This window comes from Marmota flaviventris, chromosome 12, assembly GCF_047511675.1.
Source record: "Marmota flaviventris isolate mMarFla1 chromosome 12, mMarFla1.hap1, whole genome shotgun sequence".
NCBI lineage: Eukaryota > Metazoa > Chordata > Mammalia > Rodentia > Sciuridae > Marmota > Marmota flaviventris.
The window spans coordinates 31,770,048-31,796,653 of NC_092509.1; the positions used below are offsets into that span (position 1 = coordinate 31,770,048).

Genomic DNA, 26,606 nt, shown 5'->3' on the forward strand with positions numbered 1-26,606 from the left:
AGGCAGAAGAGTGGAATGAGCCGATAGATCGGACAAAGAGAAAACAAGTAATAAATGGTATACCTAAATACAACCAAATCAATAAATAGTTATATAAAAAATTGACTGAAATTTTAATTTCAAAAGCAATCTGGTGGAAATGACATTAATTTCATGTGTTCCAATCCACAGGCATGTTAATTCTTTTATTTACTCTTCATTTATTTAAGCCTTCTTTAAAACTGTTTTGTATTTTTTTGGTGAATAGATTTTGCTCAAATTTTGTTAAATTTAACTCCTTGTAGTTCATGCATTAGGAATGCACTGTAAATGTAATTGTATCAATTTTTCTTTTCAGTTGTTTATTTGTAGTATGTAGAAACTCCATTAATTTGTATGGAGCTTTTATCCCTTGACTTTGATAGATCTACTTATTAGTTCTATCAGGATCTTGTAGTCTTGCTGGATTTTCTCTAGTCACCTAATCTGTGAATAAATACCGTTTTATTCTTCCTCCCTAGTCTGTCAGTCTTTTATGCCTATTTTTCTCTTGGCCTTGTCACCGTGGTAAGAAAAGCCAGGATGATGGTGAACAAAAGCAATGAGAGCAAACATCTGGGCCCTGTACTGCATCATATGTGTGTTTGGGGGGGGGCGCTTCCATTTTTTACTTTAGATATTTTGATATCATTTGAATTTTTCCCAACTAAAACACCTGCATTAATTCTGAAAACGTATCCTTCTTGCAAATGTCCTAACTCTGTGATTGTGGGCAAGTTACTTAATCTGTCAGCTTCATTCTTCTTACCTGTAAAATGGGGTTAATGATTCAATAATTACATGTGACATGTATAATGATACAATTATTATCATTTATTCTCATAGAAAAACATTATCACATTCTCAAAAGAATTATAAAATTAATAAAATCGCATGTAAAACATCTAAACAATGCCCATCACATAGTAGATGTTTCCATCCCATTTTTTTATTTAAAAGACAACAGGTAAAATATCAAACAGGTGAAAATACCATGATATATCAGACAAATCTAGGTTCATCCCTGCAGTTTCTCCTCCTACTTGTGCAACATAGGGAAAATAAAATAACCACTCTGATTTTCAGTTTCCATTTTTAAATTGGTAAAAAAAAAATACTGGGTTTATCATGCATTCAAATTCTATATCACAAATGCAAAATGTTTTGCTCAGAAACTGGTGAATAGGGGATCAACAAACCAAAGATGGCTAGATTTACACAGCTGAGAAACACATGTGTGTGAATATTGCCCTTCTGTATTTTACCAGTTTGTTATAATTAAGCTCTGAGATTTATTAATTTTTTTTAATGCTTAGATAAAGTGAAACTTAATATTAAGTTATTATTCAGGAAATCTTTACTCTGTCCCTAGCTCCCGAATTTCTAAGAGGTACTAAGAGTAGATTTTGTCATTAGAATTCATTAAATTTATTCACATAATAACCTATGAAAGTGGATCTGAAATCTACATATTACCATTTCACTCTGAAGTTTAGACAGTGGACCCTTGCAGAAGTTGCCTGACTCCCTTTCAGGCAAGTAAAGAATTCGATAAGTTGTTAGATTGGTTTCTGTAACTGGGAAATTATAAAGAAGGCCTACAGAGTCTGAAAGTGTACAATTCATTCCTAAGGAGCTTAGTGGGAACTACAGAAATTCAGCTCCAATATTTCTCAAAATGTGTTTACAAGATAAATTACTTTGTGTCTTATTCCAGAGAAAATCGTGGCAGATAAAGGTTAAAAAACTAATTCTAGGTGTTTTGGGGAATTAGAAGGAAGATCATAGAACAAGAGTTCAAAATTTTAAATCTTCTAAGCCAAAAGTTTTTGTTTTTTTTAATTAGCTTAAAATGGCCTCAATAATTAGTCTAAAGCCAGGCATGGTGGTGCACACCTGTAATCCCAACTACTTGGGAGGCTGAGACAGGAAGATCACAAGTTCAAGGCCAGCCTCAGCAATTTAGTGAGGCCCTAAGCAACTTAGTAAGATCCTGTCTCAAAATGTAAAAAAAGAGACTGATTTAATCAGGTTAATAACCTTTATGTAGCAATTAATGAATTACTCTACTATACTTTGTACCATGCTTCAATATAATAAAATTTAATTTAAATATTATACAATTGATATTTTAGAAAACATTTAGAAAAGATATTCTTTGAAAATACCTTAGTATCTATGATCTTAATAAGTTGGTCCAATCCTTGATTTTCTCTTAGCATTGTACGGGATTCCTTATCATTTGTAATGACATTTAAGGTTTTGAGAGCCAACAACTGAATAATTGGATACTCTGACTTCAAGAGCTCCAACATAGGAGGGATTGCATTTAGTTCTTGAAGTGTAGTTCGACACTGAAAATCCTGCCATGAAATACAAATGATCACTTCAGTAATTTCTGAAGCAAAATAAAGTCCCAAGAATGGAGAAATTCTATTTTCTGGCAAATAACATTGTGAGTTACAACTTCTCCATCTTTTATTCCAGATTGCTTCCAAAATAATTCACAAAAATAATAAAACTCTCAGTGGACAACACCAAATTATCCATTGGTATATGCAGACATTGTCAACAACCACAAATAAACATGACCAATGACTTTTATAGTATCCAGTGTTTCTTTATGAAGCAGCAAATTCCTACTATCATAAATAGCATTACGATAAAACCTATGCATGATAAAATTCTTTTCATACTCTGATATAATGTTTCAAATAGTATTTGATAAGATGAAATGATGGCACCGATTCCTTATTATCTTCAAATGGATTGTTTATGAATACCTATGTGCATGCAGGCTATTGACAGGCTGTCTGCATGCAAATTTACACAGGTTTAGAGCAGATGCATGACCTTTCCTTAAGACATTTATGATATCAAGAGATCACTATATTTTAGACAAGTTGTTCTGCAAGTGTATCAATAATTCTGTGTGAGTGGGAGCAGGGAGGAGGTGACTGGTGGTGGTGAACAGAAGAAAAAGCATGGCAAGAAGCCACTAAGAGCCCCATTAACAACTCTGATTGTTAAATGATATTTTCACCCCAAACGTGACAAGTAGAGAATAGCATTAAAGGTGGAAAAGCCTCCACTTACAACTAAGCCTCCTCCTCCTGGACATCCTTCAACTGACCTCTAATATTCAGCTTTCTTTAGACATAGAAAGTATAGGTTGCTCTTTATTATGGGTTAAATTGTGTCCCCACCTTATTGGGTGAATGTGACCTCATTTAGAAATAGTCATTGCAAGGGTAATTAGGTAAGATAAGGTCATCCTGGAGGAGGCTGGGTGCTTAAGAGTGTCCTTATAAGATGGGTGCCCTTATAGGAAAGATGACAAAGGGAGAGACCGGAGTGACACAGATGTAAGCCAAGGAAAGCCATCACTGGCCGTCCCCACCAGAAGCCAGGAAGAGGCGAGGAAGGAGTTCACCCAGTCTCAAGTGCAGCCCTACCTTGATTTTGAACTTCTAACCTCAGAATTGTTATTTTAAGCCAGCCAGACTGTGGAACTTTGCTACAGCATTCCTGGTGTCCTGCTGTTAGCTAATACTTCTGTCATTAAGAACTGTGGGGGCGCTAGGCATGGTGACGCAGGCCTGTAATCTCAAAGGCTGGCGAGGCTGAGGCAGGAGGATTGTGAGTTCAAAGCCAGCCTCAGCAAAAGCAAGGCACTAAGCAACTCAGTGAGACCCTGTCTCTAAATAAAATATAAAATAGGGCTGGGGATGGGGCTCAGTGGTCAAGTGCCCCTGAATCCCGGTTACTACCCCCTCCCCCACCAAAAAAAATTGTGGAGACAATTGCTTTTCATTCCTGCTTGATTAAAAAAAAAATAGGGAAATACAGGTAAAAGGAGTCTGGAGATTAAAAACATGAACACATGTGTAGGAATATTTAAGCCTGTTGGGTGAGGGAAAGCCTAAGTAACCAGAGAAGGCAAAAAGGAGCCCAGCTTTCTCTATAGGACCTCTCTTAGGAGTGGGGGCCTGGTCCAGTTGTGCAGACACACTAAGGCCAGAAAGATTTTGAATCTATTTCTCTCTCTTTTCCCAGATACTTTGCTTTGCTACAAATCCTCTCTCTCACTCTTGCTTCAAAATCTTTCTTTCACACTTTACTGATAGCCATTTAAAATGGGGCTTTTGTAGTTTTGCCTCATCTCAATCTTATCAAATGTGTGTGTTGATTATTAAGGAAATGAGCAGAAAAAGCAGCAGAGAAGGCTGTTAAACTTCTGGGAAACTGACCTGCTGCAGGTGTGAGGGTGTGGGTGTTGAGAGGGTGTTGTGGGTGGGGGACAGGGCAGAGGGCAGGACGGCAGGGAGGGGAAGGTGGCAGCGTATTCATATCAGGGTCTGGCCTGCTCAGTAGTCTGGTGAGTGGCTGTAATCCATTGTGTTCAAATATTTGCACTCTACCCGTAAAATCTACAGACATGTTTGCTAGACAGACTCAGAAACTCAGATAAATACTTCTGTGTATCAAAAATAAATAAGACATTATAGAGGAAAACAGCCAGTGAGGTTGCCTCTTGCTATTGTGAACAATGAATGCTCTTTTTTTTTCCCTTGATAAATAAATCTAATCCAAAGCCTTGGTATATTGAACAGGGGAGAGATTATATTCAATGTGCTTAAATTGCCAAGGTTAGATCAATAGGTCACTTCCTTGGTTCAACAGGAATCTTAGATTTCCTGTTTTAGAAGAAGCACATTTTATATAGATTAATCCCACCCTAATATGCATGCCATGCTATTCTTTTAAAACAGAAATATATGGGGCTGGGGTTGTGGTTCAATGGTAGAGTCCTTGCCTCACATGTGTGAGGCACTGGGTTCAATGCTCAGCACCACATATAAATAAATGAATAAAAAAAAAGGTCCGTCAACACTAAAAAAATATTAAAAAAACCAGAAATATATTTCTAAAATATGCTTTCACAGGAGGCAATTACTTATAAAATGTGAAAATATATCTACACTAAATTTATGTTATTTTTTGAGTGATAAATACTAAATGTATCCAGAAGAACTGATAATGCAAACCTGGTGAGTTTTTTATTAAAAAAAAACTTTTTAAAATTGGAAAACAAATCCTGTAATAGTTTCTGTCAAAATGTTTTTTCTTTTCTCAGAAAAAGGTTTGCTTTGGGACACAAACCCAGAGCCTTATGCATGTTAGGAAATCTCTCTACCACGGGGCTAGAACCCTAACCATCAAAACACTTTTAACACTTTTTAGAAGTTAATCTTACCTGAACCAAATTGTAAATGCATTCAATAGAATTCTTCTTCACATCAGGGTCTGGGCTGCTCAGTAGTCTGATGAGTGGCTCCAACCCACCATGTTCAAATATTTGTACTTTACCTGTATACTCGACAGACATGTTTGCCAGACAAAGACTAGCAAACTCATGGATAACTACTTCTTCTGTATATCAAAAATAAATAAGAAAAGTATGTTAAATGCTTATTCAACCCATATTTTAACATATGCTTTGAAAACAAGAGCTCCACAAATCTTACTTACAGCCCACCTTTTCCATAAAACTCAAAATTAAGCTGTGGTTTTCAAGATTTTAATGACAACTCATAAGTGATTGTTCAATGTGAACTATTTACAATAGGCAATTTCATAAAATTTAAAAAGAAACCAGTTCCATTTTTGAAGTAAATGTAGAATACAAAGTTACCTTCTGGAGAGAGCTGGGCAATAACAGAACTCATGACATCTAACTCCCTTAACAATTTTTTAACATCACCTACAAAGGAAGAAACAGAACATCCATTTTTATTAAAATAATAATGGCAATGTCTATTGAACAGTCCCTTAAGAGATAGATATGATTATTATCTAATTTTACAGACAAGGGAATTGAGGTCCAAAAATTACACAAGTAAGTGGCAGGGCTAGGTTGCAAGTCCAGGTTGGGCTGACCTACAGGAATTCTCACCTATATCCCTTGACCACTGGGCTACCTACCTTCCAAACACCACAAGTGATAACTGTGAAAGTGCCAAATGTGCCTAGAGCACATATCAGTAGAATTGGGTTATTGTGCCCTATACTTTTATTATACAATAGTAATTATTTTTTCTTTTTCTTTTGCTGAAAGGGTATTTAAATCTTTTGATTTTAATAAAGCTTACATAGAATGCAAAGAAGAATTATCCTAACCTATTTCAGTTAATACGTCTTGATTGCTTACATTCCATTTAATGAAAATGCCCAAAATGCTTAAAGATAAGTATATTGGCTGTTTTAAAGTTCACTTTTCTGAGGAATAAGGTATCTCTGATCCTTTAGTTTTACAATTGATCTTCTTGCTCACTTATCTTCATCTGTAAGCCAAAATCAGCATCATGAGAATTTTGGGAAAGTTCACTTTGCAGCAACCAAAGTAGATGGTGTCTGCATGAATTCTTTCTTATTACCTGCTGAATACACTTGGCTTTTACTGGACATCATTTCCTGAGGAATTCAGGACTATGTCTTTTATTCAAAACTTCTGCTTTCTCTGTTTCTGTTGGAAGTGGCTAAAGGAGATCAGGCAAAATCACAGCTAGACATATGGAGGTGAATAGACTTGAACTACCAAAAAATAATCACTCTTCTAGGAAGTGTGCTGTCCCAAGGTGGAGGACCTCATTGTGCCTTGGCATAATACTCAGACCCTCAGGTACACTGAATGGAGTGAACTCCACCACCCAAGGTGAGTGTTGTTATACAGTAGGTATATACAATAGGTGTATAACAAATACCCTTGTTCCTCAAATTCTGAGGTGTGTAAAGACCTTGTTTGGCAAACCAAGGTGTGTGTCACCTGATGCTGCAAGAGAGATGTAGTGATGCCCCTCTCCCTTTTCTGGTTATATGTTCTCTCTGCTTTCAGTTATACATTTAACATGGCACTGTGCACAATTATGATACAGCTCATCTGTGAGATCCATTTAAAGGCTCCATACAAATGATTACTCTGTTATTCATTTCTCGTCACCTCAGTTGACTCATGTAATTGGCATAAGAGTCGTGCCTACCTTGCAGAGCTGCTCCTGAGGAATAAATGACTCGATGTCCAAATAGCACTTAGAACAGTTCCTGGCGCATCGCCAGTGCCATGTAAGAGTTGGTAGGGTGTCCATCCCCCACAAACTTCTTCATTCTGCTGCCATCTGTGGAAATGCTCTCAGAGCCCCTGCCTTACAGCATTACCCCTGTCATGGCTCCTGATGGTGCTGCCTACACCGGGGACCTCAGCAGAATCCTGCCTGTTTCCAGAATGGCAGGAGCTCTCCAGGCAGTCTTTGTACCTGAGATTGTAACGACACCCAGAATACCCCCTTCCTCTCCTCTTTCCATCCCTCACTTACAACGGTCTCTGGGAACACTGATGCCACAGCCCCTGCTGGGCACACGGGACCAGGATACCACCCTGTCATCGCACAGCATCCAGAGAAAATGGAAGATGGGAATACGGGAAGGAGGGGAAGGAATCTGTGCTCCTGTTCTGCTGAGACCCTGGTGAGACTGGGAAACTATTGTGATTTGAGCTATGTTCCATCGTCAGTTTATTTCCAGCCGCCTGAACTTCATGGCAGAATTCAGTCTCCATTAAGAATGTCCTTTAAGTTTTTTGTCAGTTACAAAGCTTTTGTGGTCTGGCTGGCTCAAAAACTACCCTGATAGCATAGGAAAATGACTTGCACTGTTCATAAGTCAAGCCATGACTTCCTTTATTGGCTTGGTTTTGGCCCAAATCAATATTCTAATAGACATAACAGCATATTTTAACTAATGTTATTATACCACACTATCAAATACATAAAAATATTTCAAGCAAGTATTAGATTTGACTGAAGAATAAATGTCCACATCTGAATTTTTGGCAACAATATGATACAGAATTGTGATACAGCCAATCCCTGAGATAATAGTTTGCAGTTTTAAAAATCAATTCATCAAAACTCTTTACTCTAGGCTTTATCCACCATGAAATATAGATGAAGTATAACTTACATGTAGGCAGCAAATGACATTACACTAACTTAAGAAAAATCCATTTTTGTTTTAAGAGATAATGATTACTCCTCCTACTTGTAAGACTGGGATACACTGTATCATCAGTTTTCAGAGAAGCTTTAGTATGTGTATATCTGCACCTATTTTTATATTTTAAAAATATCCCTTGAAATATGAATCATCCATTTGTTGCATTGTACTGATGTAGCTATTTTGTTAACACTGAAGTCAGGTTAAACACAAGCAAAGCAAATCTCTTAAATTTAAAAGAAGAAATTTAAGTGTATTGTTACACTACATGAGATTGTTTATTTTTTAAAAGTCGATATTCACTGTTGTTTTTTAAAAAAGTTGGTACTTACTATTAGAAGACAGGATTCCAAATATCATAGTAGCATTTCTTCTTACAATTTTGTCTTCATGAGTAAGAAGCTTGGTTAAAGGTTCCACAGCTCCGAGTTCAAGGAGGGTTGCTTTATTTTCCTCTCCTGACATCACAGGTAAAATGAAATCACACATTGAGATCATCAGTCTCATTAACACTCTTCTTTGTATCATTGCAATTTCTTTTTTGCCATGTGCCTCTCTCATACCTTTTTGCTTCTGCTCATATTTCTCTCAGAATAAACTCATAGGTCAGTTACCTTGGATGTTGCTACTCTCTCCTCTCCCTGATGTTTACAGAGCTGTCTTCATCTCCTTTTGAGTTCAGAGGCTACACTGCACCAACACAGAGGGACCTCATCACCCTATCTAATGTCACCATGCCCAAGTCTTCCTTATGTTTCTTTATCCTGTTTTATTTTCATCAAACCACTTAACAACCTCTGTGTTTTGCTTGCTCACTCCATTTGATAACTTAAATTTCCAGGACAAGCACCCTTGCTGTATCCTTGGTGTGCCGCACAGTGTTGGTCACATAATAGTATTCCATACACACATGAATAGTTCATTATAAAGCAATTCATTAGCATGGATAGTCCCTACTTAAAGTATGTGTGATGATCAAGGGGAACTAATGTATCACTAAATGGAGGCATAGCTCCTTTTATCATGGAAGACGAGCCTGCAGCCAACATGCATATAGAGATGAGCCACCAGATCCACTGGGATTCGAGCTCAGCCCAGGATCACTGGGGAATCTAGCTGTGGCAAGAAGCCCCAGAAGCAGAAGTCCAGTAAGGCCAGTCTAGACTAGTTTCAGAAGCACTTTATCCATACCTCTCTAAGTGGTATATCGTGCTGTAAAGTTTGGAATAATGTTTAGGTCTTGATTAATTTCAGCTTTTCAATTTCACGAGTTTTGAAAATATATCTTTCATTTCCATTATGAACTCCAGAGTGTAATAGTCACTTTAACTTACAGGGAATTTGCTATGTCATACGGAAAGATTGTTTACTTCTCTTAAGACTGCCAGATTGTCTTCCAAAATGGCCATACCATTTTGCATTCTCACCAACTATGAATGAGACTTTCCTTTGCTCCACATCTTTGACAGCATTTGATGGTGTCGCTGTTAAGAATTTTAGCCATCTAATAGATATGTAGTTACTATATTCAGATATGAAGTGTCTGAACATAATAGTTCATGTGTGAAATGATGCAAGAACATACAGAGGTGAAAAAAATTGGATTAGGAGAGTTGAAGCCAAATGGTTGGCTTAATCCACTGAAATGGATTAGCCAGGTGGTAACTATAGGCATTTAGGATGTGGCTAGAGGAGTTACAGTCACTGGGGGAATGCCTTTGGGATATATATTTTGTCCCTGGCAAGTAGAGCTTTCTCTGCTTCCTGATTGCCATGTTTTTGAAGTTCTTTCCTCCACCACACTCTTCCACCATAATATTCTGCCTCATTTTGGGTCCAAAGTTATGGACTCAGCCATTTATGGACTGAGCCTTCTGAAACTAGGAGCCCCTCCAAAACTTTTACTCCTCTACATTGTTCTTGTCAGATCTTTTGGTCACAGTGACAAAAAGGCTGATTAAAACAATGGTGGTATTTCATTTGTTTTAATTTGAAATTCCCTAATACTTGTGATGTGGAACATTGTTCTATGCTTATTTGCCATCCATATCTCATTTTTGGTCAAGTGTGTGTTCAGAATGAATTTAATGGAGTATGATTTATCTGGAGTATGATGTTCTTTTTTTTTTTTTAAAGAGAGAGTGAAGAGAGAGAGAGAGAGAATTTTAATATTTATTTTTTAGTTATCGGCGGATACAACATGTTTGTTTTGTATGTGGTGCTGAGGATCGAACCCGGGCTGCACGCATGCCAGGCGAGCGCGCTACCACTTGAGCCACATCCCCAGCCCTGGAGTATGATGTTCTTAAAGATCATGTTTTAGCCTAGAAGTTTTCAATGTTACACAACTACTTATGTGCCGTAGTCTGGCTGGGCACAAATCACGAGCCACTCAAGCAGGAACAAACTTTATTTCTGAACTCCACCAACACGCTCCCCGGGAACTCTCCCGAACACCACCCACGCGGCTCCTTCAGGAACACACCACACACCAACCGGAACTCCCACCACCGGAACCTCACCAACCAACGCGAACTCTTCAGGAATCCCCACGAGAGCTCAACCGGAACTCAACGGGAACTCTGCGAGAACTCATCATCTTAACGGCTCGCTGGGGTCACCTCTCAACCACTACTTCTGGCAAAAATGTCATGTGTCATTCCGACTTGGCTGTCATTTCCCTCAACACTTATGGAAAAGACTGTCTTCACTGAATTGCCTTTGTATCTTTGTTGACAAATTTGTCCATATATATGCAAGTCTATTTCTGTACCTTCTATTATGTTCCATTGATCTGTTTATCTTTACGATGATAACACTGTCTTAATTACTGCAGCTTTATAATAGTCTTAAATCAGATAGTGTGAGCCCTCCAACTTTGTTCTTAAAGTTGTTTTGACTTTTTAGGTCCTATGCATGTACATATGAATTTTAGAAATCTAAAATTCTATTTCTGTTAAGAAATAAAGACTGGTGAGATTTTGATAAAATTGCATGGATCAACGATCAACTTGTAGAAAAACAACATCTTAACAATTGAGATCTTTCACTCCATGAACCCAGCACATCTTTTCAATTCATTTGAATCTTCTTTAGTTTCTTCCAGCAATATTTCATAGTAATATTTCATATGGGTCTTTCCTATCTTTTGGTCAATGTATTCCTGGGTATTTCATAATTTTTGGTGCTGTGCTAAACAGCATTTTGTAACACTGATTTCTGATTGTTTATTGCTCATTTGTAGAAGTGCAATTAAGTATATTGATTTTGCCTACTACAACCTTGCTCACTTACAAATTCTAAGGGCTTTTCAGAGATTCAATAGAAAGCTCTACATATGTGATAATTAATTTTATGTGTCAGCTTGACTAGGCTAAAAGATGCTCAGACAAGTGATGAAACATTATTTCTGGGTATGTCTGTGAAGGTGCTTCTGGAAGAGACAGCATTTGAATTAGTAGACTGAGTAAGAAAGCTCTACCCTCACCAATGTGGTCAGGCAACATCCAAATTATTGAAGATCCAAATGGATCAGAAAAGTGGAGGAAGGCAAAAATTCTCTCCCTCTTCTTGAGTTGGAACATCCATCTGCTCCTAACTTTGGAGATCAGAGCTCCTAGTTCTTGGGCCTTCAGGCTCCAGGACCTTATCCTATCTGGCTTGGTTCTCAGGCCTTTTATCTCCGACTGACTGGAAGCAATGGCTCTTTTGGTTCTCCAGCTTACAGATGGCCGCAGGACCTTGGGCTTCCATAATCACACAAATTAATTTCCATTAATCTATCCTCTAACTATGTGTTCTACTTAACAGTTTATAATTTTTCAGTCTTTTGATTAACTGACCTCTTTATTATTATAAAAGGACTTATCTATGGATGCCTCTTTTCTCTGTTTGCTTTCCTGATGTTAACATACCCACTTAGGTTTGTTTTGGCTAGGACTTGTATGTGATATCTTTCCTCATCCTTTTATTTGTGTCTTTATATTCTAGGTATATATTTTTTTTGGAAGGCAGCATGTAGTTTGGTCTTTTTTTATCCAATACAACAATATCTCCAGGTGAATTGGAAAGCAGAGACCATTTACATTTTATCTGATTATCAGTACAGCCTACCATCTTGTTATTTATTTTTCATATGCCCCATTAGTCCTTGTTTTCTTTTTCTTCATTTCTGCTTTCTTTTATACAAATTTGAGTGTTATTTCTTCCTTTATTTTACTTCTTTTTTTGACTTATTTGATATATATATTTGTTTTGTTTGTAATTTCATTGGCAGGGTGTAGTATATTGACATCCACTCTCCAGTTGGATTGCACTTCACGTCTAGTACTAGAACTCTGTCTGAGTGTACTTCCATTGTTTTTCCTTTTTACCTGAGTGCTGCTGTTGCCACGTTATTTTACTTCCATATATGTTCCAGATTGCACAATGTATGTTTATTATTTTTGTTTAAAGTAAAAATTTGCTTTTAAAGGGATAGAAATGATCAGAAACAGTCTTCGGTTGACACCACTTCTCTGCCAAAGGCCTTCTTTTACATAATTAGTAGTGTGGGTCTGCAGGTAATCAATTATTTCAGATTTTGTATTTTTAGGAAAAGACTTTATTTCACTTTTGTTTGTAAGGAATATTTTTGTGATTATAAAATTGTAGATGGAAAGTTTTTATTTTTCTTTCAGTACTTTAATTTGTCAGTCCACTGACTTTTTGCTTGTGTTGTTGCTGATAATAAATCATTCTAACTGATTTTTTGTTAAATGCTGTCATTTTTATCTTTGTCCTTCTAAGTATAGCACACCCTATATTCCCACTGGCTGCTTTTAAGAATTTTGTCTTCATCCTGTTTTTTTGTTCTTATTTTATTTTCATTTGTTCCTTTGAGTTATACGTGACAGTAGAATCTATATGAGCACAAAATATATCTTATTCTAATTAGGACCTCCATCTCCTGGATGTACATGACAGTTTTAAGTGATTAGTTTTGTGATGAACCTTGGTTTGGTTTATTTCATATTCTTTGTACTTGTGGTTTGATGAGCATCTTCAATCTTTAGACCTCGAGTTTTCATCAGATTTGGGGACATGTTGGCTATTATTTTTTCAATTATTCTTTCTGTCCTCATCTCTCTTTTTCTCACACTCCAGTTACACACATATTGGGCCCCTGAATTTTTCTCATAGCTAAATGGATCTCTGTTCATCTTTTTAAAATATCTTTTCTCATTGTGCCTTATTTTGCATAGGTTTTCTGTCTTTAGATTAAAAAACATTTTCTTCTGCAATGTCTAATCTGCAGTTAATCTAAGCCATGTATTTTTATCTTGGACACGGAAGTTTTCATCTCTTCAAGTTATATTTGGATCTGTTTTATATGTTCCATGTTTCTACTTACTCTCAACATATGGAATAGAGATGTAATTAATCTTTTAATGTTTTCTCTGCTAATTCTAATATGAGTCAATTTTCATTTACTGCTTGATTTATATCCTTATTATACATTTTTTCTGTTTCTTTTCATGCCTGGTGTTTTTTTTTTTTTTTTAATTAGTGCATTGAATTCTATTTTGTTAAGCAATGAATACTTCTGTGTTCTTGAAATTTGGGAGCACAATTAAGTTACTCATAAGCAGTTTAATCCTTTCAGGTCTTGCTTTTAACATTTGTTAGGTGGTTAACAGAACAGTTCTCAATGTAGGACTAGTTGTTTCATCTACTAAGGTGTGACTCTGTATATTCTACATAATGCTCCATGAATCTTGAGGTTTTTCAGTCTGGCTGAAAAACCAGTACTCTAGCCTGTGTGAACACCAGGCCCCTGTTACTTCCATATTTTGGGGAGTCTCTAAGTAAGTAGTTCCCTCACAAGCACACACATTGCTCAGTCAGTACTCCATGAGTACTTGAATAGTAGTTAACAGGCCTCCTGCGTTCTTTCTTTGTGCAACTCACTTCTCTGCTACTTGGTCCAGAAAATTCTGGGTGCCTTTGTCTCCCTGGACTCTTAGGTGACTTCTCAACTCAGAGTCCACCAGGTTTACCCTTTCTGTTCTGTGGCCAGGAAACTCTCTGAAGTCAACAAGTTGGGGCAATCATAGGACATATTTCCTGTGCTTCCCGTCCCTCAGTGGTTACTGCCCTTGTCTGATGGTCAATGTCTTGCCAACTGATACATTTTGTCTGTTTTCTTGATTGTTCCACATGCAGTAGGACAGATAAATTTGGTCCTTTACTCCATCTTGGCCAGAAGGAAAAATCCCATCACTTTTCTTAAATTTTTTTTTTTCAGAAAATACTGCCAGAATGAAGTAACAGACCAGATATTTTTGTATTGATTTCACACGAAATACATGCCTTTTTTTTTTTTTACCACATATGATACAAAAAGTGATGTAATATAATTAGGTACATGTGACCTAATTAGCCAGATGACCTAAAATGATTCTAAGGCTGAGTGGGATGCACCCTACCATAGACACGTAGTTCAATAACTCCTTGAAGTTTGAACTCAATTCTATACAACCTACCCACAAACCATACCTTCCACAACCACCCTGGGTTTTGTCTGGATTTTCTGTCATCACAAAGCAAGGTGAATACTATGCAACTTGCTAACTGAGCAATTTGTTGTTCTTTTATCCAAGTCCCCAGTGTTTAAAGCATCATTTCTTTAAAATCAAATTGTTCTCATCTTGATTTGAAATGTCTTGTTGAAAATACCAAGCTATGCTAAACTCTTCAAATATTCTCAATTGAAATGTCATATAATTTAATAAAAGTCCAATTTTTATCATCATTTGGAATTAACTAAAATATAACTATTTTGTATATTTATAAATCCTCTATGAATAGATCCTTTGATAGAGTCTGATTTTTGGTCTTTATAATTTTAAAATGAACTTTATTTTTTTACAATAATTTAGCTTTACAGAAAAATTGCAAAGATGGTACAGAGAGCTTCCACATATCATAGACCCACTTCCTCTTTTATTAACATTTGATGTTAGTATGATGGTATGCTTCTTACAATTAATGAACCAATATTGCTACACTATTACTAATATCCCCATAGGCTTTGGGGGTTTCCTTTATTTTGTTGTTGTTGGTGGTGGTGGTGTTTTGTGTTTTTTTTTTTTTAACACTACTGGGGATTGAACCCCGGACCTCACACATGCTAGACAAGTGCTCTACCACTGAACTACATCCCCAACCCCTTCTAACTTAAAAAAAATATTATTATTTTGCAGCACTAGGGCTTAAACCCATGAGTACTCTAACACTGAATTATATCCCCAGCCTTCTGTATTTTTTGAGACAGGGTGTCACTAAATGGCCCAGACTGGCCTCTAATTTGCAATCCACCTGCCTCAGCCTCCCGAATTGCTGGGATTGCAGGAGTGTGTCACCATGCCTGACTTTGGTTTCCTTGGTTTTTAACCTAATATCTTTTTTCTGTTTCAGAATCTTATTGAATTTCTGCATGACAGTTAGTGACCAGGTCTCCTTGGCTCCTCTTGGCTGTGAGAGGTTCTCAGACTTTCCTGTTTTCAATGGCCATGACCATTTTGAGAAGTACTGGTTAGTATTTTGTAGGATATCCCTGAATTGGGATTGGTCTTATTTTTTTTCAATATTTTTTTAGTTGTTGATAGACCTTTATTATTTTATATATTTATATGTGGTGCTGAGAATGGAACCCAGTGCTACCACTGAGGACCAGACCCAGCCCTTGTCTGATTTTTTAAAATCATGATTAGACTGAGTTTATGGGTTTTAGGGAGAAATACCATAAAGAGAAGAGGCCACTTTCATCGCGTGATACCAACCGTGCATACTGTCAACCTGACATCACTATTGATATAGATTTTGATCACTTAGCTGGGATAGTGTTTGTCAGGTTTCTTTGTTGTAAATTTGTTCTTTTTTCTCTGTTTCTACATGACACTCTTTGGGAAGAAGTCACTATGTGTGACCAAACCATCAAAAGTGGAAAATTATATTTCACCTATTTGAGGGCAGAGTATCCATGTAAGCTCTTGGAATTCTTCTTCATGGGAGATTTGTTTTTACTTCCTTCCTTCCTTTATATATCCATCCATTTAATCACTTATGTATATCAGTATGGACTTAGGGATGTTCATTTTATTTTACTTTGGGTTATAATCTAACACTATTTTATTTTCCAGCTCTAACCACTAGGGCTCTGTTAAGTACTGTGGCATTTTTGCAATTTTTTTTTTCAATTTCCTTAATTCTCCGGACTTTACAAGTTTTAAAACAACAATAAAACCTTCCAAATGACTATTCTATCCAGTGACTAACTTACCCCTTAGAATTATGGTAGGCACTTAGGGAGAAACACTGCTTTCAGGGGTACATTAAATGAGATTCCAGCTGTCAGGAAGAATTCATCTAATAGGAAGGGAAGTGAAAGATTAGGGAGAAAAGTGCCCATTATGTAGTAAATATTTTAAGTAACTAATGAAGTAGAACGATAAACTGAAAAAATCCAAACCTTTTAAAGCAAATTTATAAATGGCTTCACATGCTTTAGCCAAAATTTCTTCTTCAGGAGAATTAAGCATTAACACCACAGTTGCTGCTTTTTTGCTTTCGATTGTTAATGGATCAAACTGAAATGCAAAGAGAAAAATATCAGGTTCACATATGAGCTTTAAAAATCACATAAGCAGGGCTGCTGGCATATACCTGTAATCCCAGGAGCTTAGGAGGCTGAGACAGGAGGATTATAAATTCAAAGCCAGCCTCAGCAATTTAGCAAGACCCTACAAAACTTAGCGAGACCTTGTCTCAAAATAAAAGTAAAAAGGGCTGGGAATGTGGCTCAGTGGTTAAGCACCCCTGGGTTCAATACCCAGTACCAAAAATAAATAAATAATAAGCTAATCAGTTAATTAAATAAAAATTTTATCATTATAATATTTTCATCTTTTTCTTTGGTAATATTCTTTGTCCTGCAATTGTAAGATACATTGTCTGATGGTAACACAGTCACCCTAGATTCCTTATAATTAGGGAATATAGGGAAGCATGTATGTTTCTTTTTCTATGCTTTAAATTTTAATCTATATGCATCTTTATGTTTAAAGGAGTTTCCCAGGTCTTGCTTTTTACTCATTTGACAATCTCTCACTTTTTATTGGAATATTAGGTCATTTATATTTAGTATAATTATTGATATAGTTGAACTTTAATTGATCATCTTGCTATTTGTTTTCACTTTGCCCCATTTGTTTCCTGTTCCTCTCTTCTCTTAAATAATACACACACACACACACACACACACACACACACACACACATATATATATATATATATATATATATATATATATATATATATACATAGTGTCCTATTTTATCTCCTCTAGTGGCTTATTGATTGATTGTTTTACTGGTTATGGGTCATATTTTCCTTTTTTGCATATCTAATCATTTTCTGTTGGAAACTTACATTGTGAAAGTTATGTAGTTGAGTGTATAGATTTTTTTTTATGGTAGCAAGGAGAGAGGAATCATCTCTTAAAATATATTGAATTTTGTTCTATGGATCAGCTAGATCTATTTAAGGCCTGTTTTTAGCTTTATTATGGAAGCCCTATGGAGCCTTTTACTATAGAACTAGTTTAGTCATGCTACTACTAAGGCATGATCCTCTTTGAGACTCTATCTGATGATGCCTCAAGTGTTCAATAAGGCCTTTTACTCTTTCTGGTCAAAATTGCATTGTTTCCTGGACCTGTCTGAACTTTAAAAATTATTCAGTTGACAGCTTCCTGATAGTTGTTTGTGCATGTTCCTTGCCATGTGTAGTTCCCCCTTGTAAAGCTTAAAATTCAAAGACCCACGAGGACCATTAACCAGATTTCAGGAGATATTTCTCTATGTTCTTCCCTCCTTTATGGTACCCTGTCCTGCAAACTGCAGCCACCTTAGTCTTTCAGAACTCTTAATTTCTCAAAGCTCTTATTACAACAAAAACAAACTTTCTTAGATATGAATCATCCTCCATATACCATCCTACTTTTCCTTCCCTTTCACAGCCAAAAACCTTACAAACTATGTATTTTTCTCCATTTTTTCACTCTCACCCCTGGCTGCCCAATCCAATCTGACTTTCCCCCTTATTGAATCACCTATATAGCTCTCTCTGGGGACACCATTAGTGATCACTATGTCACCTACCACTTCTTGATAGTTTAATTTCATTTCTAAAGGATTAAAAGAATATTTAAGACTACAGAAGATTATGGTTTATTTCATTGTCAGGCCTGCAGTTTTCTGGAAAAATGTTGATTGTTTTTCTTCATTATGGTTAGGATGTGAAAAATCCTTGAACTTTCTTTTTATTTTATCACAGCTACATTCTTCTGAACTTCTCTGTAACAGCACATAATACCAACTGCATTGCTTCTTGGACTTCTTGTCTATTTAGTATGTTGTATCATCTTCCACTCAGTTGCCAAGGCCCCAAATCTTGAAAAATCATTCAACTCCTCTCCTTCCCACACTATGGGTATAATCTATCAGTAAATCCTCTCAGCATCACTTTCAGTATATATCCCCACTTCTCTCCTCCTTCACTGTCATCTCTTGGTCCTGACTGCCAAGATATCTTAATGGTGCTTTGGAAATGGGCTCCAGATAGGCCTTCTGGTTTTCACCCTTCTTACACAATGTAGATAGATTGATATTCTTTTTTGTTTTAAAAATAAACCAGACATCACTACTCTTCTCCTTGTAACTTTCCAGTGAATTCTACTTTTTGTACATTAGAAAAAAAAATTCATCTTCCTAAAAGGCTCTTTGTGATCACTCAGCTCCCACCATCTTTGTGGCCCAGCTCCTACTCCTTGATTACTAATCTCCAGCTACCCCAACTTCCTTGGCATTCCTTAAGCACATGTAAAGCTTTGGTTATTGTTTTCTGGCTATGGTTCTCCCCTCAGATATGCGCACAGCATAGTCCCTCATTTCATTTAAGTCTTTTTCAAATGTGACCCCACTAGGAACTCTGCCTGACCTAGATCCTGTTCCTAGTAGTCTCATCACTCGCTATCTCACATCCCACTTTATTTTTCTTTATTGATATCATTACTTCCTGAGTTATATGGTTAAGTGACTGCTTCTCTCACTGGAATACAGTTGCCTTGGAGCTGAACCTTGTTTTGTTTCCATCTTTATGCTCAAGATATAGAACATTTGCAATGGTATGCTCTCAATATTTGCCCAGTTAGTGAAGGAATTTCTTCAGGCAAAGGAACATGTTAGTATTTATCTATCTGCATTACCAAAGAACAGTACTGGAATATTGCCGCAGTCTGGCTGGGCACAAAATAACCGAGCCACCACAAAACCCTTGTAGATTCAAACAGCAACTCTTTATTCCCGAACTGTCACCGGCACTCTACACGCACGTTCTGGGGAAAATCCACACACTCCACCAGGCTCTGCATACCAAATACTCTCTGAGTCTCGCGAGAACTCAACAGGAACTCAAGGAGCGGGCGCCTGAGGCAGCAGGATACACCCTATTCCCAGCAGGATCCACCTTAAACCTGGAACCGCCCTATTCCCAGCAGGGATCCACCCTAAACCCAGATCCACCCTAAACCCAGATCCACCCTAAACCCGGATCCACCCTGGTCCTTGAGCAGGGTCACCTTTCTCAAACATTCATGCAATGTCACGGCAAATGACCTGGGTCCAAGGCAAGCCCATTTCCACAATGGAGAGTCCTCCCTCTAAGCAACATTGGGTAGGCTGACAAGGAAATTGCCATGCGTCATTCCTACTTGGCTATGGCTCTCAGAAGAATATGGAAGTACTTAACACATGATTGTGAAGGAATGTATTAAAGGACCCCTGGAAACTTTTTATACGTGTGGTCTTAAAGTGCTTTAACTGGGTACTGCCATCTGTTGTCAGGAAACCTAAATCTGAGTTCATGGAGCCATTGATGGGCTTCTTTTTGTACTGCATCTGTGCAAAAGGAGGTTTGCAGTGCGTTTTTGTGGGGAAAGGATCTCCATTTTCATCCTATTCCTAAATTTCCCTGATGGTCCACCAATTCCTTAGACAGCCTTTCCTACTCAGAGCAGCTTCCCCAATGTTCCAGCTGGTCACTGGACCCTGCATTCAGAACAGATTTCCTTCCATTTGAGAACTTTCACTTTCTAAGTCTGTTTGTTTGCTTATTGTGTGGTACCAGAGATGGAACCCAGGGGCACTGTACCACTCAATTACATCCCCTGCTTCTACAGAATTTTTCATTTTGAGACAGGATCTTGCTAAGTTGCCAGGGCTGGCCTGAAACTTGTGATCCTCCTGTTTCAGTCTCCCAAGTAATTGTTCAAAAAAAAAAAAAGAATTCTTTTTGAGGTGGGGTTTTTCTATGTCTCCTAGGATAGTGTTAAATTTTCCGACTCAGGCAATCCTCCTGACTTAGCTCCCTGAGTACTTGGCACTGCAGGCCTGCCTGTTGTCTGCCTTGACCTAGGGCCTATTTAAAAATACTTTAATATTTTTAAATAAACATGTGACTAAATCTATGATTAAGCATGGCCATGCTGTGATCTGCATAGAGTGACTACAGTTCTTAAAGGAGTAGAATACATGAAAATACATTTAAACAAAAACTAGAGTAAATATCATTTAATCTGTCTGAATGATTTAGAAAACACTCCAGTATTTTGCCGTATCTTCCGGACATCATTAAGAAGGCAATTTAGGGTATGAGAAGCTTAAAGGGAAGATAGAGACCATGAGAATTACAATCAAAGAGCTGTCAAAGCAGAAGAAATACCAGTGTTTGGCAGAGAATGGAGATACTTGGCATGGCATTTGTTTCTCCTACGGTGCCTACAGCATTATAGTAATTTTTTTATTTAAAAAGGCACTGAGAATAAAATGATAGCTATAACAGAATGCCACATGACTAAATAAATAATACTAGGCTGTAATTACACGTCTCATCTGCTTTCCCATGAGGAAGCTGCAGTCACCAACAAGCTTGTTGTGAAATTATAATTTCGCGCTCTGTACAAAATAAATGACGAACCAAAATTATTTACAGAAAGAATCGAAGAAAGGGGAAGCATTTTTGGCTAAGCTTTGCATTTTAAGCCCCGTCAGTTGGAGAGGCCAGAGACTCATAAAGACATTTTATATCTCTGTTAAAGAAATAAGACTTGTCAAGAATGATGGTGTCCATGAAACTTCACTGATGGAAATGTTTCGATTTCGTGTTGTTCAATATGCCATTCACAGGTCGTGTGTGGCTCTTGAGCAATTTAAATGTGGCCAATGAGACTGAGGAACTGAATTCTTAATCACTTTTTGGTTGTTAATTTTAATTGTTATAGACTTAAATTAAAATAACTACATATAGCTAATGATTACTGTATCATACAGCCAAGGCTGAAAAGAGTACAAAGCTATTAAGTTGAGCTCAGTGGAAACAGATAGATCATGAGAGTCGAGTGACTTTTATGGTGGCAATATGTGAAAATAAAAGGCTCTTTTGATTTTTAATGGAATGTGTTTACCACATCAGTGGTCTCAGATCATGAGGATCCAGTTGCCTAGGATAGAGCCAGACAGACAGCCGGAAGTAAGTTGCACTCATCTAATATGAACTTTTAGTAGAGAAATCTAGACATTGGTAACAATCTGCTAAAATATCCAATGGTTAAAATAAATATAGCTGAATTTGCCTTTAGTTTACTTTACAACCTAAATAAAAGCAGCAAACTTTTAGAGCAAAGAAAGCAAACTGATAATGAACCACACGTGTATGTCATTTATGTGTATTATTATTTATGTGTATGTTATTTATGAGTTGATTCTTTTTAATTAATTCATGGTGTTTTTGTCTATCTGTGATGAGGGAGAAAGATCAGAAAATAACTCCCTTTGGTCCTTTGTTAAAAAACAAAAAGTGGCAGTGCTATCAGCCTATGACAAATGATTAAAGGTTAAGTTCTGAGACTGATGATGAAGGTCTGGGAAAAGCAATTCCCCAGGAGACAACCCACTCTTACCAGGAAATGGATTTAGAGCCCAAGTGGGGGAACATGTTCTATTATTTTCTGTTGCTTTGATTTGATAATCACCATGCTAGAAAGTGCTGATCCATTAACACAAATGTTCAGGTAACTTGATCCTTAATCCTTAAGATTTTAGGGCCAGGTGTCAGTCTAATGAGAACTTAAGATACTGTAGGTTTATTCACTGATGCTCAGTCACCTCTGAAATATTGAGAGAACACAATTTCCACCCTTGCAAACTCAAAAAGGCCTGACCATGAATCATGGTGGCCGAACACCAGGCTCCTGGGAGCATTCATGGCCAACTGGCTTCCCACATCTGATATCCCTGCCTGCTTGGACAGTTGATACAAACTCGTCTGTTCTGCAGAATGATGAACAGCACCCTCAACTACATCTTTACTATCAACAACATTTGCTAAATTCTTACCTAGTGTTAGGCACTGTTCTAAGTACCTTATTCTTATCTGATCTTCATTGGGTAGTCCAATAAAGTAGGTAGCATTCCATCCTCACTGTGGTACACAGAGGGTAGGAAACTTGCCCGAAGTGGGAAGAAGGTGGGTGGAATGAGGATTAAACTTAAGCAGTGTAACTCCAGAATCTATGCTCTTAGTCACTGAATATCTTGCTTTATACTAAAGAATGCTTTGTAGAATCCTTTATATTAGGGATTCTTTTGTGCAATCATTCCACAGGAACTTTTCTTTTATTAAAGCATCACAAACAACCTTTCAGCCCAACATGAAAGTGATTTGGGAAGGCAGAACGTCCCGTGTTGGTCATTCAAACAGTATCTTCTCCATATCTAGGCAACTTCTTAGCTGGTGTCCCTTTCATGAGAAGGAAGTGTAGATCCAGAAACCACATATGTGTATATTAATGAATGTTATGACCAATGAGAAAATTATGAAAACCAAGGAACCGTCTTGTTCTAATCATATCTCCAAATACCCTGTTCTCTCTATTACCCATTTTAAGCAGTAGACAAAATGCTAATTAAAAGTTAAAATCATTGGAAACAATGCTCAGGAAATATATGGTGAACAGATTACCATTAGTTTATTAGTTTGTTAGTTTATTAGTTTATTTTCTTATGCATTTGTATATTCCTCTTTTAAATCTGGTTTTCATTTACAGTTTGTAGAACAGAACTTTCATAGACTGTGAAGAGGCAGACTTTGAAACAAGTTCTGGGTTAGGATACCTGTTTTGAAGTATTTGAATTTATAAGGAAGAAAAGGAATTAGATATTTTCATGTGACTCTCTCAGCTTTGTTAACACAAAGTCAGAGTAGGAGAAGGATGGAAGGCCCTTGGAATAGGCAATAAATAGTCAGGGACCACTGGTAATTGTCACAGGTGTCTTTGGCTACCCCCAAGGATGTTGGGAACCCAGGAAGGAAGATTGAATTTCTTTAGTCCTCCACTGTATCCCTAAAGACTGGAGTAGAAAGAACAATCCCAGCAATACATTATGAAATTATAGAAAGGGTATTAAGACAAATTTATCTATTGTTTATTCTAATCAGAGTGTGTTTCTTGCCAAGAGCTATGTTCCTGAGTCGACTTTCTGCTAAGATGCCAATAATGCTATTTGGCAATAAAAAGCAGGGTAATGCAAACCTAGGACGCACGGAGTAAATAGGATCTGCCATGTTTTAGGAGTGTGTCCAAAGGAAAGCAGCCAGAATGAAATGACATCACACGACCACAGTGATCGCGTCTGCAAAGGCTTCCTGGCCTGAAGCAGACAGGTGCTTCTATGGTTTTTGTTCCTCTGTTGAAGTATCACACCTATGTTGATAGGGTGTGTGTGTTTGTGTGTGTGTGTGTGTGTGTGTGTGTGTGTATAAAGCACAATCCAGGGGATTCCCATAATAGATCTTATTTACTGAATGCTAGCTCCTAGGCACCCAGAATTTTATGTAATTCATTTTGGTTTAATTCATACAACGATCCAAATGAGTTTGAGAGTACAATTCTCATGTAAGAGATAAGAAAATACTGAAATAACTTGGCCAATTTTGGCAAAGTGGCCAAAATAACACAGCTCATGAGAGGCCAAGCTGGGACAAAGCTTTTGGTCTTAACCACAATGCTCCATTCTGGAGGGGAAGTTTCTGTAGGAAGCTCAAAGTTTCTTGCAAAATTTAAAAGTCTCCGAGTCTGGGCACTATCTTCATTTCTTTTCTATTCAGATCCCATCTGAAGAAAATCACAACAAACATCTGTTTTGAAATGTTTCTAAACCAAAAGTTGTCAAAGGTCACTTTCTGTTTTTAACACAATCTTTTAGCAATTGATTAAAGGGAGCAAATAAAATTGTGCTATTAAGAGAAAGAAGGGCCTACTGTGGTGGGGAATTATTCCAGGAGACTCTTTTGTTAGAACTAGAAAATACAGGACTTCTCATGTCCAAGGTTATCCACAGACAATCCTTTACACATGTCTTAGAGCTATAGCATGACGTCTAAAGTGAATTTTCGAAAATTCACTTGGGTAATTCACATTAATGAAAGACTGGCAAATGTAACCCTGAAGTATTTAAAAGAATGAACTAAAACTATTTATTCATTAACAAGGCTATAAACATGCCATCCACATACTGGAAAAACTAACAATTACTCCTTAATTGTGCTAATTATATAATGACAATGTTGTAGATGTTTGTTTATCTAATGTTAGATTTCTCTGACTAATCTTATCATTAGTCAGACTTTGGACTTCTGCCACCATGTATTCATGTATGTACTGGTACATGCCAAACCGAACAATTTATTTTTAAAACTGGTGGTTAAAGCTACTAGTATTCAAATCAGAAACTTACCACATCTTTAGGAGGAGGTTCTACTTCCTTTTTTATCTTTTTACCCATCCTGGAAAAAGATGCAAAAAAAATGCTTTATAAAGTGACACTTCTGCTTTATGAATGTGTGCAAATCTCTCAGTAACCCATGTTCTTGGAGGGGGTATACTTTCTACTTTACATTGTTACCTAATAAAAGAAATCGCAATACCTGTAGGAAATTATTGCACACATATGAACATGTCACCAGTATCTCTATTCTAAACACTACAATTTTAAAGGAACTTATTGCTAAGATTGTTGAGCATAAGTTGTGGTTTCCAGGTTAGATAGGAGGTGAATATATTAGTGACATAACTTCTGCTCACATAACAGAAAATGCTTTCCCATGTTTATAGCTTACATGCTTGAGAGACTAAATCCAAGTTACTTTTGAGATCGGAAAAACTGTTACAAAGCAGGGATGTTTGTCTATTTTCTGGCACTCATCTCTCCTAAGCACCTACAACAATGTCTAGTATATATTAGGCATTCAATATCTATAAAAATGATTAGCTCTACTTTTCTTGGGAATAACGATTTCATGAATGGTATACAAGGTCTACTGCATCTGAATCAACATTTGTGTTATTTTCCTAGATTATAAAAAGTTTAATATAATCTGTAGCTCAATTAAAAAACAATTGAGAATCTGAAGAAGTTAGGGCTGTTCCTTATACGACTCTTTTCTTCCTGCCCTTGTATGCCCAAGGCTGTGTGGAAAAAAGTCAAAAGAATAATATACATATATAGTTAACACACCACAGAGGTGTAACTCAACTGGGTTTAGAGCCTCCCAAGATGTTGGTGCCTATTAGAGTGACCCAATCTCCCTAGTTTTCTTCAATGAGAGTTTTTGGGTTATGTTGGCAGTCTTGGATGGTGTGGACTAGCTATACAGAAATTTCCATAGTCTCCAAAAGAAACCTTGGGAAACAGGAAATTCTTGGAGAGAATCTACAGTGTCAAGGTTAGTTCAAAGTGCTTATAAAAGGCCAATAGCAACTTCTAGTGTTGGAAACACTGAGGAGAATTTATCAAACACTTTAAAAAGCCACACTTTCATGGTAACTATCATAGAGACCTCTGAAAGATGTTTATTCCTGGTCACTAACTTTAGGTCACATAAAGTGTAAGATCTTTGAGGGACTGGAAGATTTATTTTGTAATGTGCTACCTTACACTATATCCAGTATTTAAAATACCAAAGTGAACTCACATCCTCCATTAAATGCAATTTTCATCAAAAATTTTGCTGTTGAAATTACTCAGCAATTAGTATGTATATGTGGAAATTCTTGCAAAATGAGAAAATTGGTTTTAGATGTAATGAAAATTTAATATTAATAAAAATTTAGTTTCTTAGTTTTTTTTTTTCATAAATTAGAGCCAATTTTTTTTTCAAATCTCTATATCTTTTCTAGGTGCTTGAAAAGTATGTTGGCCCTAGACCTTGTGCCTATAATATTTCAGGTGGACACATGAACTATTCCCATTATGGACAAATGAAGAGCTATCAATCTCTAGGAACAAAAAGTGAATTAATAGCTCTTTATAATTCCAAAATATAGCAGCCTCTGGCTTATAAAAGAATATTATTCCTATGAATAACATTCAAGAAGC

The 26,606-nt window shown here is 36.9% G+C and overlaps 1 protein-coding gene across 2 annotated transcripts in view; it reads right to left on the reverse strand.

Annotated features, from left to right (window-relative positions):
* Positions 1-25,013, reverse strand: part of Armc3 (armadillo repeat containing 3) — a 94,789-nt gene extending 69,776 nt beyond the window's left edge. For both annotated transcript variants that reach the window (XM_027928648.3, XM_027928647.3), the window contains exons 1-6: positions 24,966-25,013; positions 16,583-16,700; positions 8,403-8,528; positions 5,714-5,782; positions 5,276-5,451; positions 2,187-2,381 (exon numbers count right to left, since the gene is read on the reverse strand). In XM_027928648.3, coding sequence (XP_027784449.2) covers positions 2,187-2,381; positions 5,276-5,451; positions 5,714-5,782; positions 8,403-8,528; positions 16,583-16,700; positions 24,966-25,013 — 732 coding nt within the window. The remainder of the gene's footprint in view (positions 1-2,186; positions 2,382-5,275; positions 5,452-5,713; positions 5,783-8,402; positions 8,529-16,582; positions 16,701-24,965) is intronic.
* Positions 25,014-26,606: the final 1,593 nt, after the last annotated feature.